The following is a 19,706-nucleotide window of genomic DNA, read 5'->3' as shown; positions in this document are numbered from 1 at the left end:
TAAAGAACTCTTCAGATAAAAATCACCCTATTATGCTCTCAATAAAATGTGTGTCTTCTGTAAACAACAAAACTTAGGACAAAACTCTTTTTCAACTAAAAAAATTGGTCTTGTCCTAGGCAAGGGAAAAATATTGATAGTGTGCCATGAGTAGTTTCTCCATCCATCTGTTTCGGTAATGAATTTGCATCTGTTGAAGTAAATAATTTCATTGTTGTTTCTATTGCCACGGATAGTATAGATGGTTTTTCACTGCTTGCTTCTTCTTCTATATCTTCTGTTATTCTAGTAACATCGATAGCAGTTTCTCTTTCTGTTGATACCGATAATAAATTCGAAGATGTTGTTGATACTATTTCAATACTTCTGGCTCTAGATTGTCCCTCCACCTCTTTCGTGGTCGACTTCTACTCTATGTTCCAATTGGAGATTTATCTCTTACTATTTTTACCAGTCTATCGTCTGTCACTGGACTTATATGTTGGTTTCATTGTTTTTGACACTGCCATTCGTTAATGTCATCTACGTCACATAATCTCGTCTGTTGTTTAGTAGTTCTTTTCCTGAGATTCGGTTCCTAATATTCATAGATCCAGTAAAATCAGCTATCAAGATTGTTACTATGAAAATTATTGCTCGTTACAATTTTAATAAGGTTAACACAAGGATAATTTCCAATTAAAATCAAGTAATGAAACAAACATAATTTTAATAACAAAATTACGTGTCAACTTTACTACTACATATAAACATGTGATCATAATATTAATGTGGAAACCTGTTGCATACAGAAATTGTGAATAATTTTTTTCTTGTGGTATTTTAATATGTTCTTAAAAAAATTGAATTCCATTTTTAGGTAGTAGCTATTATACAAAATTCGGATGTAATACAGAAAATTCTAGATTTAGGTGGATAATAAATTCGAGTGGAATATTTAAAATATAAAGCTGTTTTCGTTAGTGACTTTTGATGAAGTTGTTTCATTAAAATTGAACACATAACAGTTTATTACGAATTAATTATTATTCAGCACGATTTTTTTATCCAAGAAGTAAACTTCACTACAACATCATAAATCTTAACTTCCTATCTTAACTCTACTCACTCAAAATTTTTTTCACTATGTAAAGTTTTAGAGGGTAAAACGCATCATACTAGGGGTGCTACTTAAGTTTCTAGATAGACAAATATTTATAATTTATTATTTTTCAAAATATTTTCCATTGAGATCAACTTTTGTGTGCGTTTAAAACAATTGTCGAAGCGTTTTTTCCATTCCGATTGAGGTACCTCAAAAACATGTGATTTGAACGCATCAACCGCTTCTTCAGATTAGAGAAACCATTGATCTTGCAATTTATTTTTGATATAAACTCAATGTTTTGACTGTTTTTGTTTGAACAGATGTGTGGGAGCTCGCATTGTCATGGTGGAAAATGATTCTTCTTCTGCGATTTATTCCCCTAATTTTTTTCAAACACTTCTGGCAAACAAATGCTGATGTATCATTCAAAATTGACTGTTTCACATTGCTCTAATAGAACGGTGGCGACATGTCCACTTATTCCGATAGAACAGGCGAAATGCTTCGTGCGCGAACAACTTTTGTTGGATTTGGCTCGACTTGAAAGACTCATACAGTTGATTGTTGTTTCATTTCGGGTTTATATGCATAGATACATGATTCATCGTCACGCAGTCATTGAATTTTTTCATCACTTCTTTGCACACTTAGACACGAGTTTTTTTTTGGACGATTGTCAAATTATGCAGTATCCAAAGCGACGAATCTTTTTGACAACCAAACGTTTATGTAAAATAGAATGTAGTAGAGTGGAACTATGGCCCAAGTATGCTTCAATCTCAAGGTATGTCATATGACGATCTCAGTTTTCTGGCGAAATTTCGCGAAATTCATCCTGTAACGAAGTGCGACCACGAGTTAATCGGCACACTGCTGTTGGTTTAATGCACGTCGAAAGTCATAGAAAATCATCACACGAATTTAATTTAATTCGTTTTTTTGACCAAGACGAATGTTTCAAGTATCTGTATATAACTTAGGTTCTGAGTATATTCATCATTAAAAATTCTTTCACGCATGTGTTGCCATATCTCAAAACTTAAGTAACAGCCCTCATATGAGTATTATTTGTTCCAAAATAAAATTATCTAAAATTTATAAAAATACGAATTGTCTCAATAGACCAGGATAGGTAATTTTAGAAAGAAAAAGAATAGTTGTAGGATGAAACCCTTTGTCAAAGGAAGTGAATATAAAATAAAAAAAGACGCCGGAAAGTGAATGGGCCAGAGTTTTTAAGGATAAACTACGGTTAATCTAGATTTGAGGTAAAACTACTAGTCTTATAAGAAAAAGTTAAATGTCAAAGTTGTTATATACAACTTTTGTACCTACATGTTTTTCACTTCAAAGTTTTGTTCAAAATTCAAATAATTAAAATTTCCACTAAATGCAGTGAAAACTTACCTGTTTATGTCATAAACTTTTTTGATTTTAAATATTTATTTCCACCTTATTATGACATAATATCTGAAAAGGATATTTCAATGGAGAATTCTTACGTCAAAATATCGATTTGATTGGTTTTTTTGTTCGTTGAAATCTGTACTTTCTGATGGTTTGAAATATATCCATTACTATAGTAAATTTTCTCAGAAAAGACAAATATAAACCTCAAATCTACAAATTATTATGAACAATTTCTCGAAAAGCGAGTTAAATAACTTTATTTACAGCTTTAAAAAACAATTTATTAACATAAAATATAAATAAATAAAGTGGTTTCAATAATCTGACTGTTGGATGTTAAGACTATATAGAACACTCTATGCGTGTTTATACTCTCTTAAATACTAATTCTGTTGATATATAAAAGCTATAATTAATTATGTTTATGGTCGTCACGTCATATCGATACAAAAATAAGGGTAAGTAATTTGATAAGTTAATGGAACTTCAAGTGTCTAAGGGACATATGCAACCGCTTACGTAAGACGTTGAGGACGGTCAGTTTACAATAAATCTTAACGAATACAATAGTAAGTAGAAGTTAAATAGATAGATTTATGATTTTTCACAGTCACATTAAAATAAGACAGAAATTAGATAATCCGAAACGATAAGTTAATGGTGAATAAAATAAGAGACATATTGTATAACTTAATATATGGTTAACAGATCTTAAATGGTTCTCATCGGGAGTGGCGAGATTTCATTATGTGAGAAAATTTACCATAGTAATATATATTCAATAAATTCAATGAACAAAAAACTCCTCGACTTTTTTGAAAATCTAACGTAAGAATTTTCGACTGCAATTTTTTTTTCGATACTAATTCATAATTAGGTAAAAAATTATTCAAAATGAAAAAAAAACAGGGTGTCTAGTATATAGAAAGGTTAGTTTTTTTGTAAAGAAAATGTTTTTTTAAAGATAAAAATGAAAAACCAAAAACTTGATTATTTCAATTTTTTAGATAAATTTTGAGGAAAAGTATAAATACGAAAATACTAGAATTGTTTATTACCTACACTTTTGCCTATTAACTTTTTTCCATTAGACTTGTAGATTTGCCGCAGTCAGATCCCCCGTTATTTTTTCTTCCATTTGTTTTCCTTTTTCAATGGATTCCATTCTACCACTATTTTCTTTCATATTTTACAATGTTCAAAGGCTTTAGTTTTGGTTTAGAAATCGTCTAGACATTTTAATGAAAGAAAATAAAGTAAATATATAATATCTATAGGTAGAGAATATTCGAGATTAATTTAAGCCACCTTCAACTTTTTTAGAAAGTTAGATAACACAAACCTACGTTTTTGTATGCGAAGACTAAGATATCAAGGTCACTGAAACCGATTCAGATCAAGGTCAAGGCCAAAATCATTACATTTTTTACTTATCTTTGCTTAGTTGTTTATTTGTGATTGACACAGTTTTTATTTGAATTATAGTCCTCAAAACCTTTTCAAACTTAAAAAGTTCACTTCGAATTGACATATTTCTTGTTTCCAATATTTTAGCTGCTTTAAAAAAGCTCACTTCAGCTACACTAATTTAATCAAAATAAGCACTATAATTTCTATGTAAAATGAATTTAGTTAATTTTCTTTGACTGCAAAAAAACATTCAACAATAAACAATAATGGAATTCAATACAAGTCTAACTGTCACAAAACTGTTAGTTTTCACTGTCAATTCAAATATTCTTAGGTCGTTATCATTAAATTTGAAACAAATTTCTAGAAAACAACCATTTAAACATTTATTTATATTTAATGTGCATGAGCAGAGTACAATTAACATTGAAGCTACTGATTCGTTCGGGATACTTTCGCTAGATTGTTCGGCAGGGGTCAATAACTAAGCAGACTGATCATTTTTACATAAAATGAGCAATTAAGTTGTAGTTATTCTATTTAATAGCACACGATGATGAATAAATTATCTAACATTCTAAGATGCCAATTTAATTCATTTTACTTACGTATGGAAAAAAAGGATGTCTTGAAAGTTCATTTTTATATGGTATTATTTTATTTAATTTTCTCAGTTGGTTATTATTTTCATATATCTGCTTTACATCATTCATGAGTAATTTTCGGACGATTTAGGACAAATGAAATGGGAAGACATTTAAAAAACTAATCAACAGGCAAATCGTTTATTGTGTAAGTAAAAACCAGTTACTGGGACAATTTACAGAGGTTTAGATGGGCGAAAGCACTCTTGGGAAACTATAACCTGAAAAGATTCGCTGAATGTATCAACCTAAATAAGAGCAACCTACGAATCCTAATAGAGATATTGATGGGGTACTATAGTCTTAATGGTCATCTGAAAAAAGTGTGTGAGACACTAGGTAACTCTAGAGCACTGCACCTGTGAGCGCATGAAAAAGAAAACGAATATATCTCTGGCACCTAGAGCCATCAGCTGTAAACACTGGGTTCCCCAACGCCACAGCAAGAAAGTGGATCAATCCTTTGCGGTGTTAATGGTATTATTTTAATTGATGTTCTCAGTTGGTATCTGAGTGAATATCACATTTGACACGACCACAGTTCATTATAGTAATTTTCACATATCTGCTTGGGAACACTCATGGATATTGAAAATTTAAGGATGATTCATGCCAAATGAAACGTCAAGACACTTAGAAATCTAGTCAACAGTTAATGGTATCGATGTTTACAATCAGGCTGACAAGAATAAAGTAACGATTAAAAATAACGATAATGAGTATATAGTATTTTATTAAAAATAATGACTTACCAATTTTTCCAATAAATAGCTAGCAGGAAAAACAAACGGAATATATAAAACCATATAAATCATGGAAGTCCAATCCACCCACATAGAAGACACTCCATAATACTTGACAATAACATCATTTATTATAGAAAATTGAATCCATTGCATGGCATTTATTGCAGAATATAAAACGAATAGTCCCAATACTAACCATCTTACCCCGTACACTTGAATCTTCTCAACTTCTGGTAACCTTCTCAGTTGTTCCTCATCACCGCTGTTCATTTTTCGTTATTAATAAAATGTAACCGCAAACCGTAACTGAAACAAACTCAGTGTTATCGCTTCAGACAAGTGTAGTACGAATTCTAGACTCAATAAGATTAGTTTGTTTATATTATTTTATTGTTGTATATGATTATGTTGATTTATATTGAATCGAGTAGTTTCGAGGTTTCCGAAACAATAACCGGGATTTAGATTTACAAGGTGATTAAAATGAAAAATAAAATGTATATAATAGTTCTCGCGGAGAATAAGTTACGTTGGGTTCACATGGCATTGACCTGCACGTTTTTTAGGTAGTGTACGTTTCAATGAATAAACATGGGCGACTAAATTTTATGGAGAACCGATCACACATCTTTTTCATTGCTAGAAATCGTTCACAGTTTATACGTTTAAAGGAATACTCACCGGACTTGTCAAGTTAATCGAATGAGCTTTACCGTATTAGTTTCACAGTAGCGCATAGTTTTTGTACGATGTCGTACGCTTTTTGTCGAATTCTATATCAATATAAAAGTATAACCAATCGTGGATCCATCACTAAGGTCTACCCACCGTGAGAACTGCTCTAATTCCTTTTTATATACACTACCGGTCAAGAGTTTTTGTTTACCCCGTAATTTATTCATTAAATTTCAGAAAAAGCAAAAATAATAATGTTCGCTATTTATTTATTTTTTGCCGAAGCTGTCGGAAGGCAGATGTAGACAATTTCTTCGAAATATTCCTACCAGAGACAGTCTGCGATAAGCAGTGGCGTGGCTTGGTGAGATTTATTTAATTCATAAATAAATAGAAATATGGCGTTCTTTAGATCATGGCCGAATGAAGACAATGAAATTGCACAGTATAGTGGGAATAAAGACATATATGAATTTAATAATAAAGATTTAGATATTCATACACAGCAAGTTATTTTAAATATATTCGAATGTTTAAAAAAGGAAAACATGCAGCAATCTGATGAGAATTGTTAAATTAACTAGAGAAAATGAATTTTCCATTTATCGAGTAGTCACGAAAGGGGTTGCTGTGGATCATTCACAAAACCGAAAAACATGTAAAGAAGTTTATATAAGGGGCTGCGACATTAGAAGTAATACAGCAAAAGGTAGCAAATTATCCAGAATACAATCATACCAGTTTAGAAACATTGCGTCAAATTTTGTCAGCATGTGGTTTCTAACACAAAAAAATGAATAAACGGATGGCAATAACCGAATCGTCAAGAATCGTTCGATGGGGACAAAATTATTTGCGTCAAATAAAAGACTACCAAAGTTTTAATAGACACTTAATTTATCTAGATGAAGCATGGTTTGAAAGTCACGATGTAGTAAATTTCGTTTGAGTTGACAATAGTAAAATTGCTGTTTGAAAGGAATACAATAACCGAACCGTTAAGGATCGTTCGATGGCGACAAGATTATTTGCGTCGGATAAAAGACTAACGAAGTTCTAATAGACGAATGGGGTACAAAAAGGGATCAGTTCACGTCTGGTACCCTGTTTAAATCAAACTCCCTTACAGGCAGGTACATGTTACTCGTCTATTTATGTTTTATTTAATTTAATATTCGGTTGTAGCAAGTTGAAGAGGTATAATATGATTTTTTTCCAGTAGGACTACAATTGAAGCGTTGAAATATCAAAGGGGTCAAATGCCAATTGTCACTCAACGCCGCACTGTACTGTAGGAACCTTTTTGATGGGACTTATCCAAGTGGGACCAGTGAATAGACGTAAAAATGGAACATACAATGCTGCCCTTAATAGTTATAGACAGGCTATAATGCACTAAACTGTTCCCAATGCTTCATGAACATTTTTGGAGTATCAAGAAAAAGGTTTTTACCGTTATTAATAAAAAGGAAAAGGGTGAAACAACTTTTGTCGACATGATATTTTACTTATAAGGCAACATGTAAACTCCATTCCGCGGGATGAGTCTCACTATTCTCGGGCCAAATCTGCTAGAGAATTTTCAAATCCAGATTTAAATATTTTTCGTTTACATAAAGCTTTTTAAAGATCGGCACCCAAAAAGTCTTATAACGTATCCGTTTTATCGTCGCATGTTTTTCAAATATTTTACAAATCTTTCATTTAAGCCGCCACGTACACACACGTGCAAAACTTGTGATCGATTAAAATATGACTAAAAATGAAGGTAGTGATGAAACAAAACAACAGCAGGAGCTACACCACAGAAAAGTTGACGCTTCTAGTTCTGCTATGAAAGCAGACATTTTACAGTATCAAGAACCTGATAGTACGACTAGTACTATTTCCATAGATATGAAGCAAGTTTTGTCCCTTCGCTAACATACTTTGACATGTTCTATTTAAGCCATATATGAAGTTACAACTTCTGTAAAATAAAAAATCTTACATGTGCCTTTATCATGAGGGATTTAGCGGACGGGGTAGTAATGAGATATCCTCATGTTTATTAAGGGTGTAAATTTGGGCATTACGAATAAAAAATATTTAATAATGTGGAGTGACAACAGTGCTGCTCAGAAGAAAAACCGTATGATAGTTTTTGTTTATTTTTTTCTAGTAAGCTGTGGACTATTTGAAACAATAGAGCACAAGTTTTTAATTAGTGGTTACAGTTTTCTGCGATGGTATCTGATGACCTGAACCACGATATAATGTCTAGTTCCCACACAGGTAGGTTTGAGGTACTTGAAATGTATAACCGATTCTTCAATATCTAGTCTGCTACAGACACCAAGATTAACATGAGAATGAAAAACGTAAACACCAGTAAGGTTGTCCATCTCAAGATATATAAAAATCATCCTGGTGATAGTGAATTAGCATTGTGATACTAGCATACACATAGCTTTTTATCAAAATTTGCTCGATGTAGAATAGGGCACTTGACATCTTTCTCATTTCGTTTTTTATTTTAATTTGTTATGTTTGACTGAGGTTATTATTATTAGTTATAGTAAAAACCTATATAGCGGATGTGCATAACTTACAATAATGTATTTTCTTTTATGTTTTTATATGTAAAAATACGAAGAAACGTTTTTCGTTAATAACTTTTATTTCCATCTTTTTTGGCACTTGGCCCCTTTTGATATTTCAATGCTTCAATTAAGTGCATCTGTCTAAATAACGGCGTATACTGCCTTCCAATTTATAATGATTCGATAGCCTTTTAAATAATGCTTTGCATAAAATATACATATTTTTTAAAAGTATTTATAAAAATAATAAATTTATAGAATGAGGTATCTACGCCTTTGGTAGATCAAACAAAATTGTCGGCAAGGGTTTTTATAATCTGCAATTGATATTGGAAGAACTATAAGTACTACACACAATATTATCTACCTAGTCTGTTTTGTCCAACAATATTCACATACTAAATGATAAAAACGTAAAACAATTATAGAGTAACCTGCACTGTTGTTTAAAAACATCAACAACAATGTTTTTCGTGACGCGACGTAACACTTTCTGATTGGTGTTCGCAGTCACGTGACTTAATGTCTATTTTTATCGAATATATTTTCTAAAAATATTGATAATCATTAATTTTTATGAGGAATAGACTGTTTCCTCTTATCGACGTTCCTTCATTAGAATCTATAAACCAATAAATTTGTTGTTAGTGGTCACAAACCTATTGTATTGCGCAACTTGACTATTTAATTTAAAAAGAAAAGTCAAAGTATTAAACTAACGAGATTTATTTAAAAAAAATCACAATCACACACTGCATATTATTTTTTCTGGTAAACAAAAGTATCCAAGAAACTAGTACAAATAGTTAACTAAAAATGTAAGGTAACAAAATATTTCAATAATAGTAACAGTAAGAAAATGGCCCGCAACTAGCGATAAACAATTTTGTTTTCCTGACATAAAACAAAACCACATTCACATGTGAAAAGTTGAATCTGGAAATAAATGATCCACTTTTCCAAAAACTACCCAACCACGAACCATAATTATTTGATAAAATAGTCAAATAATTATAGATACACAGTTTCTGGAAGGCAACAATAAATTCATTCATTATCGCGAATCCAGCCACCACCCAGCGTAAAATTGTGAACCGTATCATGTTTCTTTTTATCTTAGTATAGAAATCTCATACGAATAATTCATAAAATGAAATTACTATTTTATAATGAATAGTTTAATTTCAATATCAACCAATTTGGTATAAAAATAAATTAAATTACTATTTTTTATTAGTTAATTATAAATGATACTAAATTGCTCCCATTTTATTTTATTTTATTTTTTCTCTATAAACGTATACTGTTTGTAAATTTGACTACACTGTAGCTACAGTTACTTTAGCATAGAAAGTGGAAGGGTCACTGATGGCTGTCTCTAGAAATGTACACAATTTGGTCTCTTATGTTATTAGGTTTTCGATCTAGCAAATTCAAACTCGTAGGTTTTAAAATGGATAAAACCAAGGAATTATCGGTCAAAACACGTGCAATAATAGCGAGTCTTCATAGTCTAGGCAAAAGTAACAGTACCATTGCTGTTGAATTGAACCTCGACGTACCGTGGACTACAACGTGAAAAAATATGTATCCACCCAGGAGCTTTAGCGACAGAAAACGTTCAGAATGGCCTTGACACCAAAATAATTAAAAGTAAGCGTATTGTATTAATAAATAAACGTGATCGACGAATCACGGACCCAGAGATAGCAGCTCAGATCAATGAATCTAGGATTCTGCCTTTGAATACTTCTACAGTGATAAGAAAGAAGAGCTTGCCTTTTTGGAAGGGTGGCAGTGAAGCTCTTTTCACACGTCAAACTAAAATTGGTATGAAAAAATATGAAAACTGCATGCATGAAGGGTGGGAAAGATTTTTATGGAGTGATGAGTTCAAGTTTGAAATGTGGGTCAAAGAAAAACTGATGTTAGATCCATATGTAATCTCGACTGTAAACCACGGCGGAAATTCGATGATGATTTGGGTACGTTTTGGAGAAAGGCCACTGGAGACCTAGTAAAAATTGGGAGGAGTAATTTAAAAAAAAGGTTATAAAAAAATGTAGTATGTTCTAGCCAGGAAATTTATCTCAATATGACAATCCCAAGCACTCCTTGAAGCGTTGCGAGGAGTATTTGAAATAATTGGAAAGAACAATGTCCTAACAGTAATGATTTAGCCGTCACAGTCGCCTGACCTCATCCCGAGTTGTTGTGGAACAAATTTGACAGAAAAGTTAGAAATCAGTGTCCTACTTCCACCTCACATCTTTGGAATGTCCTGAAAAACGAACGGATTCAAATACACGACGATTATTGTCGAAACTGTTACAGAGAATGCAAAAAAATTATGTAGTGAAATAATAATTAAAGCAAAAGGTTAGGAGGATGAATTAAAAATTGAAAAGTGTAAAAATTACAGAGTGTAGTTTTATTATTACTATATTGTAATCTATACAATGCGGTCCATATGTATGGAATAAATTCAATTTTAGCGTTATTATGCACTATGTGAAAAAACAGAGCAATTTTATTCTTAAATCGACAATTTACAGTATGATTATAATATTATCTTTCTCCAGAACTTCGTGTGGCATTTTTTCGGAAAGGGATTTTAGTCCTCTGTTCAGCAATATAAAGTTTTTTCAAATTTGGTGCAATCATAACTGAGAAAATTAATTTTTAAGATGGGAAATTTGGATAATGTCTCTGTCATACAACTTTACGTAGACTGAAGATAATAATGTCGCTTATTATTTAGAATGTATTTTACAATTAAATTAAATGTTCAAAATGACCCCCATTCACTTCTTGATAATAAACAAGGCGATTTTGGAATTGTCATACAACATTTTGTGTGACCTCAAGGTCCTCAGGGGTTATTTTGTTAATTTCTTTCATTAAAATATACTATAAAAATAATAAGGTATTTTTGTATCTGTTTTGCTAAACATCAGGAAAAAATCTTTGAAGATACTTAATTATTAGTCAAAAAGCCAAATAAACAATTGATATGAATTTAGTAGTCTGCTGCCTTTGAGGTATTTAAAGTTACTAAAACACGTCCGTATAATATTTAAGCGTGTATTAAATTCAACTACGGCTCATTTGTCCGAGACTCATTTTAATTATGATTGGTTGTAGTAACAAAACAAGAACTCAAAAAGAGTTTTGTAAAATTTTTAATAATAAATATCCTGGTAAACACGTTTCACCGTCTACAGTCTACAAAATTGAAAAAAAGTTTCGCGAAACTGGACATGTAAAAAATATTGAAAAACCAGATAGAAATGTTCAATTTACTGATAAAAAAAGTTAGATGTACCTTTAGAGATTGAGGAAAATCCGCATAAGAGAACTAGAGAGCTTGCCGCCGACAATCATCTATTTTGAGAGTTTTCTAAAAAGAAAAATAAATTTTTGTTGCGGTATAAACATAATATGTAAGTATTACTTTAGGTGATGAGAGTGTTCAAAAAAAACATTTGCAGTGCATCAATTTATACCATTGGTGAATGCTCAAGAAGTACTGTGATAAATAAAAAAAAAATATGCATGAACCTTACAAAAATGTCACTAAAATCGAAAATACGAAAAGTGTCATAAAGCAAAGGAGTTTATTAGCTAAGATAAACGAGCTTAAAAATAATGAAATAGTTGAATTTTAGTTCGTAAAATCGGTAGCTTAGTTTTATGCTGTGTAAATAATTTGATATGTAGATACTTTACAATGTTTAGTTTCTTATTAACATATAATTCATTTTTCAAATTTTTTTGTTGTATTTGTATAAGTTTTAACATTTTTGAAAGTATAAGTTTACATATCGGACAGTTGTATACTTCCATTTTCGTTACTCAATTGAAATATATATATATAATATTTAATTCAATCCGTGGGGGCCCTCGAGAATTTTTTTTATGGTATAGCAGAATATTTCTCGACAATAATCGTTTCGTCCATTGAAATGCTACAATGGACCTTAAGTTTTTCTGAGGACGCAATTTATTTTATCGATGTGTGGGGGGTTCAAGGAAGCTTAACCTTAACTTAAGTTAAGTTTTTCACTGGACAACATTCAATAATAAAGATTTACATATACAAACACAGCAAGTTATTTCAAATATATTCGAAAGTTTAAAAAAGGAAAACATGCAGCAATCTGATGAGAATTGTTAAATTAACTAGAGAAAATGAATTTTCCATTTATCGAGTAGTCACGAAAGGGGTTGCTGTGGATCATTCACAAAACCGAAAAACATGTAAAGAAGTTTATATAAGGGGCTGCGACATTAGAAGTAATACAGCAAAAGGTATCAAATTATCCAGAATAAAATTATACTAGTTCAGAAACATCGCGTCAAGTTTTGTCACATGTCAGAATGTGGTTTCGAAAAAACTGAATAAACTGATGGCAATAACCGAATCGTCAAGAATCTTTCGATGGCGACAAGATTATTTGCATCAAATAAAAGACCACCGAAATTCTAATAGACACTTAATTTATCTAGAAGAAATATGGATTGACAGTCAGACAGTAGTAAATTTCGGTTGGTTTAACGAGTAAAAATTGGTGTTTGAATGGACCATGTTTTAAAGGGAAACGCATTATAATAGTACACGCTGGAAGCTGGTTTCGTGCTTTATGTTTTATTAATATCTGCTAGAAAAATTTAGAATTATGCAGCTGATTATCATGAAGATATGACAGCAGAATTATTCGAAAAGTGATTTAATGAACAGCTTTTACCTAACATTCAACCACAGTCAGTAATCGTTATGGACAACGCATCCTACCACTGGTCGCAATTCCTAAGATACCAAATAATAGCAGTAACAATGCTAACGTTGGAGAAAATTTATTATATTGTGTGTGCAAAGAACAGGGTCATACTCTTCTCAGACTACCACCTTACTATTGCATATTTAACCCTATAGAGTTAATATGGGCAAACGTACAATCAGAATTACGAAAATGTAATCAGTCTCCAAAACTGAGTAAAGAGGTTATAGAACTCGTAAAGAAAGTTCTAGCAGCAGACCAACAAGAGCTTTGGAAAAATTGTGTTGAACATGTTATCAAAGAACCCATTATTGTTTTATTTGCAAAGAAATTATTTTCCTTTATGGTTTTTGCTGTGAAAAAAACTAGGGCTAAGTTCAAGTCTGGTACCCTCTTTAAACCAAACGCCCTTACAGGCATGTACATTTTACTCGTCTATTTACGTTTTATAATTTAATTGTTGTTATAGTTGTAGCAAGTTATCGAGGAATATTAATAATGATTTTTTTCAAGTTCTAAGTAGGACTACAATTAAGTCCATCTGTCTAAATAATATATATACTTTGCATAAGATATACATGTTTTTAAAATTATTTATAAAAATAATAAATTTATAAAATGAGGTATCTACGCCTATGGTAGATCAAAAAAAATTGTCGGCAAGGGTTTCGAACTGGTTTTTATAATCTGCAATTGATATTGGTAGAACTATACAATCATTTAGTGTATAATAGAGTATATGGTAAAATTTTGAAGCCAATCGGTTGGTTCCCCTTTTCGGAACTCAAGCAGTTATCTTTCAGTCAATAGGATTTTAAAACTCCAGAAAAATTCTAATTTTTATTATTTAATCTGTTTTACTTCGCAATTTTTGAGCCGGTGTCAATTTTGGGACGTCCTGTAGAGTACCTAAATAAACTTAAAAACACTGATTTGAATAAATTTTCAATACGACAGAACGAAATACATATTAGTGTTGTGATAATTTATTTTATCGGAATCACGATTGACAAATAAAGATAAGGCTAATCCAATTATTACTTTCCATTTTATTAGTGATTGCATCAACAATTTCGAATCTAATTTGTAGATCAATCAAATGTCACATAAAATCATACATTCAATTTATTAATTTATATTCAATTAATAAGTGAAAAATATAAGTTATTAAAAACCTAACATGTAAATTAAAGTTTTTACGGAAACTTACTTTGTTAAGTTCCATTTTACATTACGTACCTCATAAACGAAAAAACACACAATTTTATACATACAGATATAACATAACAATCACTTTAACATCAAAACAACAAAATGAAATATTTTAGATTTACAAATGTTTCATCCAATGTCGGAACCTGAACTGACCTAATCATAATATATATATAAAAACTATTCCAAGAACTGAAGGTCAACGAAGCCAATGTATCATCGCATCGTGAGTTTTGCACTAAATTTGATTTTATTGAATAATATTATCATATTTGTATATTGAGAAGGTCGTTATTGGTTGATTAATGTAAAAACGTTAATCGGATTTCATTTTAGTCGAATTAACATTTATTTCCCATATAATTTCATATTCATACATTATATTAACGTAGCGTTGCTGGTAATTATTGAGATAATAAGATTTCAATTAACTTTATCGACATATTCAAAACAATTTACAATTGTAAGCAAATTGATAAATTGCTAAAACCAGTACAAGCTGACATCAAACAAATAGCGCTATCGAAAGGAACTTACGGTTTAGTTAATTTGAAAAACTTATAACTAAATAATTGCTTCATGAAAATATCTATTATTTTCATAATAACACAATGAAATTTTTAAATAACCGATAATGGCAGCTTTAATACTTTTTAAGCATTGAGAATTGATTTGAAAGCGTTAAAAATAACAATAGATTACTGACTTGATATATTTTTATATACAGGGTTTAAGAAAAAAAGGTAAATCAAACCCATATTCTGTGGTTCAAAAATAAATCAACTGAGCAGAACATAAAAATCGATTTTTATAAAAGTTTCATGAACTGTTTAACATTGCTGCTTAATTAAGCTAGAAATTTGTATACAATATACAATATGTTCTTTATACAACATAACATCCCAGTAATAGAGAATTAATTTATTATCCACCTCTAAAGGGGTGATACAGGGGAGTTATATAATAGATGGAAATTTATAAGAAAGTCCGTTTGAATTAGATTTTTCGAATTTAGATAGTAGGTTTTTTTCATAACATAACCTAAGAAAGGATTTCCCTTTACGTTTATTAAGATTTCAGATAATTTCACCCTAGTGGCTATTTCCGGGGCTCATTATTGATATTTTTTCATTATACTTTATAGTCAAGCCTTTATCGCTTACAGGGGTAGCAAATATCGTCGTATTACTAAAAACTACAATTTCTATAAATATTAGGAAACCGGAAAGTAATGCAATATGCTCTTTAGTAACATTAACTTGAAAGTAATCTGTGTTAGTGACATCATCAATAAATATTTGAACACTCTGTACAGTTCCGAATAATGTAGAAAGTACATGTTATAATACAACATCACTTCAAATGCACATAAACCAGTTACATTTACTTTTTACTGTGCATCGTCTTTACCTATGGTTTCTTCATATTCTTCATCTTCAGGTAGATATAAATCGTCATCCATACTCTCAATTCCTTTAATATTTTCAGTACCTACTATCGCATCTTTTAGTCCTATCGCTACAATAATCTTGCTCGATTAACTTCCTGCTTATACTGGGCCAAACATTCATAAACGATATGATTGCTTCTCTGTGCTTGTCTTTATCATCATCATCATCATCGACAGCATCAACAGATGCAATCAATACACTTATTTTGCCAAGGCATTTTCTGGAAATTTTACCTTCATTTGATCAAATATTCTAGTTGAAGACACCCAAGTCCAAATACAGCAGTTTATGTTTGGCAAAACGGTTTTCCATTGTTTGATTTGTTGTGTCTACAATCCAGTTAAAGACATTTATCCTAAAAGCATCTTACTATTACTGACTCTATAAGTCTCCAGGCTTGAGTAATGTCAAGGTTTTTCGTTTGAGAATAGTCTGATAACGGTGTAGTTTGAATATCTACAGAACAGTCATTGCAATAACTATTACCTTGAAGTCTAGGAATTTAGTAAGCAGTCCAGTAGCGTTGCTCCTAACTGTAGGATTGAAATCAGGTGATAACGGAATCTTTTATAAGGATCCATTTAGTTTACAGAAGACATTTTTTTTTTGGAAGGGTTGAGAGTGTTTGACGTCTAGGTGTCTGCCAAATATTTTTACTGTGGAATCACTTCTACTTCGCCAACGAGTTTCACTAACAGCACCCAGTTTCAAAGCCATGCGGCAAATGTAAATTTACTCCATGAAGGACGGTAACAAAGTTTTCTTGTATCAATTTAGTCCGTTAATCGAAACGTATTTTAAGATTCATTAATAATGCGATAGACAGCATGAGTTAATACACAAAAATCGTAATTTTCGTTCGATGGCAAGAGGGTGCGTTTTACCTTTAAGACGAGGGCGCAGCCCCCTGTGTTCCCGAGCTAACACAGGCTTGCACCGTATTACTAAAAACCACCATTTCTTTAAATGTTGTTTCTGTACATGTCGATATTTGATTTTCATTCGTTAGCTCTTTGAGTTTGAGTACTAAGATATCCTATCAAAGACAGTTGAAGATTATTATGACTTGTCTACTTTTAAATAATACTGGTCTGCAATTTAATCCTTTAAAAAATATTTGTCATAAATATGACGATTCAAATGTTCTGAATGTATTCCCGTTGGCTGATTTTTTCCATAACATTCTTCGATATGTTTTTTTTTAATTTCAAAAATTTGGGTTTTTTTTAAATTTTTTTGTGCTTCAATCTTAAAAATAATGTATATACGTACAAAATAAGTTTTAGCGATTATAAAAGAAAGAAAGGAAGTGCCGAAGATGATTTTTATGGTAGTGAATACTCGCATGCGCAGTATTCGCTGTGACTTTACAACAGTTGAGTGGAAGCATTTTGCATAAAGTTCATGTTCTCTATATTAGTTTTGAGTTTTTTATATGTCTTCTATGTATTTTGTTATGAGCAGAGCCAATAAATATAAAATAGATGTTTCAAAATTATTTTAAAATAAAGTTTATGTAGTTTTTCCTACATTTGTAAGGAATTTTTAGTCCAGTCATCTTAGGCTAAATTAGATGAATATCTTGGAAAATCGACATATCCAGTATATTACCACATAAAAACTTGTATTTTCGCATCCTGAAACTATTCTCATAATTCACATATAATTGGATGAAGGCAAGTTTTAAAGTCAGGGGTCGAAGGTCACAAAAATCGATTTTTTTTACATTTTTTGCAGGTAACTCGTTTTCTATGGGTTTAACACTATTTGTATCTATTATCAATATTGTAGAAAATTCAATTCTCTACAACTTTAATATTTAACACTTTTTTATATCTTGAACTAGTTTCAAGATAGAGGGCGTTCAGAGATTTTTCAATTTTCAATAAACAAAAGAGATTATGATTGTTATTGAAATGATAAATTTTAGAATTATTAAAAATAAAGATTGAATTTAATCTGAAAGTTGATACAAAATCATAATTATATATTTTGCAATAAATTATAACCTTAATATTACAAGGACGACCAGTTGACCTCAGATAATTTTCTGACCGCGCACTCTACGCCCTCTAAGTTGTAGAAAATTGAGTTTTCTACAATATTGATGGTAAATATTAATAGCGTAAAACCTATAAAAAACGAGACATTCGCAAAAAATGTCGAAAAATTTCGATTTTTGTGACCACTTCAAAACTTGCGTTCATCCAATCAAGTTTTTACTATAATATACTGGTTATGTCGATTTTCCGAAGTCAACCCTTTATAAGGACTATTTCTATCGATGAACGAGATACAGTTGGTTGCCAAAAGTATGTTGCAACAGCTCGAGAACTTTGAGAGGTTGGCTTGAAGGAAAGCACAATCCACGCCGTTTACAATGCCAACGATTTGGAGTTAAAATGATTATTATTTCTTGTTATTTCTGCATGACATCAACACGAGGATTCATAAACAAAAATAAAAATAAGACTGTATACCCGAACCTAACCGAACGTCCCATCTACAAAAAGACTAATTCCTCATGGTGAAGGCACTTCATCCCCAGTTCCACCAACTAATGAGAAAGTAGAAAATGGAAATATTTCTGGTCTACAATCCCAATCGAGTTTTCTTTCTGCCCTTACATCTTCATACACTTTATCTGGATTTTTCAGTCCATCTAAAGAATCTCATTTATTTAAACAAGGTGACTTAAATGATCTTATTAGAGACTTTCGAATTACTTGGATCATGATTAAAACAGTGGAATCTATTGGATAAAACTACTAGAGTTTCATATTTTCGTAAGAGGCAAGATTTTACGAGTTACTTTTCCAAAGAAGATGATTTGATACATTGTAATGATGCTGCAGGGTTTCTTCATGAACCGAGTTTTCCCGAGGATTCTAGTAAATGGACACTTTTTATTGATGCTTCAAAAATAAACATAAAAGTCATTCTATTCCATAATGGTGATAGATACCCATCTGTGCCCGTTACATATGCTACGAACATGAAGGAAAATTATGCAAACCTAGAGGTGTTACTCAAAAAACTTGAATATTCTCAATACCTAAGGAATATTTGTGCTGATTTAAAAGTCGTCGCTATACTTTCTGTATTACAAGGAGGATACAAAAAGTTTTGCTGTTTTCTTTGTGAGTGGGACAGTCACGCAAGAGAAAAACATTACAAAATAAAACTTGACCACTAAGACCACTAACTCCTGGGCTTAAAAATGTATCTCAGAAATCTTTGGTGCCATTGAGAAAATTTTTCTGCCACACTTCACATAAAGGTGGGAAAAACTTTGTGAAAACTATGAATGAAGATAGTGCATGTTTTCAATATCTAAAAACAAAATTTCCTTGCATAATTTCTTGGGAATGCAAAAGCTGAAAACTACCGACAAAGCTTTAGGATGCAATATGTCACTCAAGATGTATTTTTTGAACTCTCATTTAGATTTCTTTCCTGAAAATCTTGGAGCCGTATCAGATGAACATGGTGAAAGGTTTCATCAGACTATTATGCAATGCTTGCTGATTTTTGTTGGTCAATGTGCCGAGAAACTTCAATAGAAACGATGAAAAGGAAAAAAACCACAAAATAACTCAAATTTTCTCACCATATAATGAGATAACTGACCGATATTTATTCATTTTGTGACTATAATTTAGAATTTTTCACTGTAAAACTTAGACCGTAATATTTTTTTATTTCGTT

At 31.2% G+C, this 19,706-nt stretch overlaps 1 protein-coding gene across 13 annotated transcripts in view; it reads right to left on the bottom strand.

Moving 5' to 3' along the window:
- LOC130900747 (uncharacterized MFS-type transporter C09D4.1) overlaps nucleotides 1–19,706 on the bottom strand; it is a 55,297-nt gene that overhangs the window by 29,539 nt on the left and 6,052 nt on the right. For 4 of the 13 annotated variants that reach the window (XM_057811574.1, XM_057811567.1, XM_057811569.1 and 1 more), the window contains 2 exons: nucleotides 11,880–11,954; nucleotides 5,304–5,603 (listed from right to left, as the gene is read on the bottom strand). In XM_057811574.1, the coding sequence (XP_057667557.1) occupies nucleotides 5,304–5,567 (264 nt within the window). In that variant the 5' untranslated portion in view covers nucleotides 5,568–5,603; nucleotides 11,880–11,954. The other 9 variants (XM_057811573.1, XM_057811566.1, XM_057811571.1 and 6 more) reach the window with 7 other exon arrangements.

This window comes from Diorhabda carinulata, chromosome X (assembly GCF_026250575.1).
Source record: "Diorhabda carinulata isolate Delta chromosome X, icDioCari1.1, whole genome shotgun sequence".
In the NCBI taxonomy this organism is placed as follows: domain Eukaryota; kingdom Metazoa; phylum Arthropoda; class Insecta; order Coleoptera; family Chrysomelidae; genus Diorhabda; species Diorhabda carinulata.
This window is presented reverse-complemented; position numbering and strand designations above follow the sequence as displayed.